This window comes from Microtus oregoni, unplaced genomic scaffold, assembly GCF_018167655.1.
Source record: "Microtus oregoni isolate MIOR12 unplaced genomic scaffold, Mior012 000004F_ref0000308, whole genome shotgun sequence".
NCBI lineage: Eukaryota > Metazoa > Chordata > Mammalia > Rodentia > Cricetidae > Microtus > Microtus oregoni.
Genome location: NW_024543063.1, coordinates 28386777 through 28391714, shown reverse-complemented (window position 1 = coordinate 28391714; position 4938 = coordinate 28386777). Strand labels below are relative to the sequence as shown.

At 49.7% G+C, this 4938-nt stretch overlaps 1 protein-coding gene across 1 annotated transcript; it reads left to right on the top strand.

Annotated features, from left to right (window-relative positions):
* Positions 1-342: 342 nt before the first annotated feature.
* On the top strand, positions 343-3269 carry Map10 (microtubule associated protein 10). Its single transcript, XM_041650285.1, has one exon. The coding sequence runs from the start codon at positions 435-437 to the stop codon at positions 3048-3050; it is 2616 nt and encodes an 871-aa protein (XP_041506219.1). The 5' UTR covers positions 343-434; the 3' UTR covers positions 3051-3269.
* The last annotated feature ends 1669 nt before the right edge of the window (positions 3270-4938 follow it).

Sequence of the window (4938 nt, the reverse complement as noted above, 5' to 3'; positions counted from 1 at the left end):
GTGGCCTGGTAGTAATCATTGTGTGGCAGGACCAAGAAGAGACAAAAGAGACAGTGACAGAGAACATCACACCGCCTCTGATAGGTCAGCGCTTTCTTTGCATGCACTGCAACCACAAAGAAGGCTGCCTTGGACACTGGTCAGCAGGCTCTGAGACTTGGAATGGGCAGAATGGTCCATTTATTCCCAATATATAATCCATAATGATGTGGATCTGCAGTGATACAATATAAAATTAAAAAAAAAAACTGTTTTGCCACATCTAATCTCTTAGCCTCTTCCAGTTGCCCCAGCTAAAACTCTGAGGCAAAGGAGCTCACAGGCACATCCCAGGAGCAGCCAATCAAATCTCGCGAGAGAGCAATCGTCCACAGGACTCTCGCTCTGGCTTCCGGCTGGCAGGTGGGCTGGTGGCGTCGCCCAGGGCAACGGCGATGGCGGCCAAGGCGGCTGGGCGGCTGTTCTCGCTAGAGCTGCTGGTGGACTGGGTGCGGCTGGAGTTCGGGCTGGCGCCGTGCGCCGGGGATCCCGCTGTGGCGTTTCGCCTGCTGGACTTCCCGCCGCTGCTCGTCCTCCCTCCTGCCGCTTCAGCCCGGGAGCCCCGGAGCGGCACCATCGACTTCGGACGCGGCAAGGCCTGCCTATTACGCCTGTGCCCTGCCGCCCTGCGTCGCCCGCGCCTGCGCGCAGCGGTGCTGCAGCTACCCGAGGGTTCAGCGTCTGCACCGTGCGTGCTGGGTGCTTGCGACATCCTGCTCGTCGCCTCCCAGGGCCGACGCGGTAAATACACCCTGCGCGGTCCGGCGGCCGAGCACGTCGGGGAATTGGCGCTCTTCTACCGCCTAACTGACCTGGGACGCTTTCCCCCGGGGGTTCCGGAGCTGCAGGGCCCTCTGAACCCTGAGAGTATCACCTCCGAGGCCATGGAGGTGTGGGAGCCACCTACCCAGGAGACCTCGAAGCCATGCACCAGAGAAGCCACTGTCAGATGCCTACAGTATGCCTCAGATGTATGCCGCTTGGAGGCCTCAGAGCCATGCCCCAAGGATACCAATAGCTGGTCTGCAGGGGACTCAGACCCCTCAGCTGTCCAGAAGACCTGGGAAGAAGCAATCTTACACAGCAAGGCCAGCTCTGGGGACATGGCTTCTGCCCCTTGTTCACCGGCTCCCAGTGGGAGGACTGCCAGCCCCCTCAGCCCGGAGGTCACTGAGCTGGACTTTGAAACCAACACCTTTTGCCCCCCTCCTCTGTATTACACTCAACTGATTCAGGAAAAGACACCCCCTGGCAGGGTTGAAATCACTATTGAGCCTCAGAGAAACGGACCTGAGGAGCCTGATGGCATTTATCCCGAAACTAAACCTGTAAGTCCTCCCATACACCCGGTGAAACATACAAGATCTGCAATGGAGGAGAGCCCTCCAGTGCTTCTCAATCCTCCCCAGACGCAGGGTCCAGGTGCAGTGAATGAGGTTGCGTGTCCCCAGACTGAACAGAATACAGCCAATGCAATAAGACAGCTGCCGCTCTTGAACGCTTTGCTGATTGAGCTGTCCTTGCTATGCAACCAGCCCGTGGCAAGTCCCGCTCAAGTTCACCCCCACTTGGCCTGGTTGTACAGAGGTGAACACAAGGGGCCAGAGCTTTCTGCCAAGTCCACATCTCGGTCAGAATTAAAGAGCAGCAAACTTTCTGTGAGAGAAAGTGAAAAGCTCGTGAGTCTTCAGCCTAAAAAGAACCCTAAAGGTAAGCGTTCAGAGAAGATCAGTGGTAGCCCTCCCCCGAGAGCCACGAAGGGGAGGCTGCTCTATGGCTTAACGAACACCCTAAGACTGCGTCTAAAGCAGACAAACCCCGACATGCTGGTTGTCCATGAAAAGAGAGAACAGTATAGAAAATCACAAATACAAACTGGGGGACCAAAATTCCGGGTCCCATCATGGAAAGGGAAAGTACCAAGCTTGGCAACACAAAGCCAGATGCCACCAGAGCCGCCTGAGAAGCCTTCCGACTCCAGTGGGTCTTTTGCTGAAGGTAGTGATACTTCAAGGCAAATCAGTGCATGCTTTGATGAGCCAAGTATAAATACATCTAAAGCAGTGAAACAGAGCCAGGCTGATAGACAAGAAACAGGGGGGCAGAGTGAGAACAGAGCCAGCGACACTTGGTTGGAAGCAGGTGTGGGTCCCATAGAGTCCATCATCCCAGCGAGAGTCCCTCCTTCACATATCCTGGAAGGAGCATCCAAAATGCTGGTCCAAAGCCCAGGGCTTTCCCGACAGGATCCTGCAGTTGACCAAACTGTGGAGGAGGGGAAAGATGGTAGCCATGTCAAAGTCACGGACCTTGTGACTTCTGATGCAGGGGTCAACAGAGCAGCCAGTAGAGACAGTTCCTGCAAGAGCATCTCAGAGCTAGAGTACCAGGAAGAGTTAGCCAGCCCTTGCTATTCTGAAGACTTCTGCATGACTGAGAATAACAGCAGAAGTCTGCTGGCTCCTGGCTCCAGCACAGGGGCAGAAAATGCCCAGCACGGTTCACAAGCAAGCAAGTCCAGCGAGGCAAGGCTGTCCACAAGGAAAACCAGCAGCGAGCTGAGCGTGCTCAGCCCTCCCTTCTCTGCTGGCTCCCCAGTGTGCTCCCGTAAGCGATCTCATGTACTGAAGACTCCCTGTAGGAGTCTGGAGGAAGCCTCCAGTAGCTCCACCAGCGACTTCTCATCACAGTGGACAAATGAAAAGGAGAACCAGGCAGATGCTCTGAGTACAGGTAGTTCAAAGGTCATGAGGACAGGTCGGGACAGCTCCACTAAACTTAAAGGAGGAGCTGGTCGCAGGTCATCTGAGAAAAGCCAGTCACCAAGGACATCGCAAGTGAGTTCTTATGAACCGTCCAATCTGTCTGAGCTAGAACTCAAGGGCTTTGACAACAGCGAGTCAGCTGAATTCCAAGAGGAGGAAGATAATCTTGGGCCACTGAACTTCTCCAAACAGTGCAGAGACATCTGTGAATTAGTAATAAATAAACTTCCAGGATACACCGTGTGAAGTTTGCTGCTTTCAAAAGCTAGTTTCTAACTGATAAGCACTGATCATGAAGAAACGACGTTAGGGCGTAACGTCCGTGGTGGTAGGTGTTTAGGAGATGTATATAGTTGATCATTGATGTTTAGTGCCTCGCCCTTCACGCCGATCCTACTCTGAGTCACTGTTAAGCTTAGAATGATTCTTTTGTGAGATGTTCAAGATTAAAAGTATGTCTATATACTCTGTGGAAGTGTCAGCCTCACAGTGCAGATTAAAGTCGGCGTTCTAGGCACCGTTGTAGAAAGAAGCGCTCGTGCGTGAGCTCAGCACCGGTTCTTAATGGAAATAAATCTGGTAACAGGTGGATGTGTTAGGGTGTGAGGTGCAGAGGGGGATTGTGATTGTCTGCTGCGAGGCGTTTTTGGCTTATGGACCTTCGTGACACCCTGTCCTCTTATTGTTTAGTCTTCCTTTTGTATGAATATACTCCATTTGCACTGATTTGAACTTAGGTTTTTTGATAAATCCTGTCTTACTTTACACACCAATATTACCTTTTTTTTATTTATGAAGTTGCTGAATAAAAGACTTGGCAGTTAAAATCTTACTAAAGGCTGTAGCACAAACACTTAACAAGAAGCATGGACTCTCCCTAATGGAAATGTATTTGGGTAATATTTTAATTTCACTGAATTTAAACAGCCTTCAAGTATACTCAAGCATTTAGGAGAACCAAGTCAGCCTTCATCCCATATAGTTTTGTGAACAGGAGTTTAGTTTATGCCATGTTTTCTGGTTGCTCAGTGTTCATTTGTAACATGGAAAAGCTGACTACCATAAACCCTCGTCATCAGTTCTGCAGGATGTCCTTCATTAATTTCAGATTTCACGCTGTGTTCAGATACTTGTAGGCATTGTAGTATAATACATGTAAGCTGTGTTATATTGTAACTTTTAGACTTTTTAATGTCGCTGATGCTTTGGGACCTGTGAGACAAAGCCCTGGTTTTTCTTTTATTACATAAATTATTATAAACAGTTACACAGTTATATGAGCATATTCAGAATGATTGATCCTAGAAAGGACTTACAGTGATGATGATAAGGGGCCATTGTGGATACATGAGTGGAGATGGGCGTGAGCTTGGCGTTCCCGGGAGAGAGAATGGCATCTGGATGGTGATGTTATGTTCACATCACAGTGGCATAAAGTCAGTTTGCTGCACAAGAAAAGTTCCAGATTGTAGAGAGACTCAGACTCCCAAGTACACTGTCCAGCAATGGGATGTGGGACCAGGACAGCCATGGGAGATGGGGTCAGGACAGGGATGGTTGTGAGTGAGCATGAGTAAGTCATGGCCTTGGAGTGTTGTAAAATACCGGAAATAATTACTCAGAGCTACAGAAGTTAAGTCTGGAAATGGAAAAGGATTTTATGCTACAGACTGATTTCTCCTTGTCTGTAAATATAAAATCTATGCTGTATTTTGAATCCATAAGACATAGCGTGGTACTCAGACACGAACTGTGCAAATGTTTAATGTCATTTCTTCCCGTGGAAAAGGCAACATATAAGTACTAAAAGAATCATCAAAGATAGTGTAGTGGTTTGAAGGAGAAACATCTCCCCTAAGTTGTATTTGACACTTGGTCCTAGGTTTGTAGCATTATTTGGGGAGGTTGTGGAACCTTTTGGAGGTGGAGCTTTGTGGAAGTAAGTACATCACAGCATGGGGTGCTTTGAGGATGTTTAGCTCTGTTCCACCTCTTGTTCTCTCTCTTTTCTGCCTGGGGGGAAAATGTGACTGGTTAGCTTCCTGCTCCCACAGCTCTGCTTTCCCTGCCTCTGGGATGGGAATAGGTGAGGGAGGTGATGCCCCAGGGTGAAAGGTGAAGGTATAAGAGCTGA

Coding starts and splice junctions, on each gene's coding strand:
- Map10 (XM_041650285.1), top strand. CDS start 435: ATGGCGGCCAAGGCGGCTGGGCGGCTGTTCTCGCTAGAGCTGCTGGTG.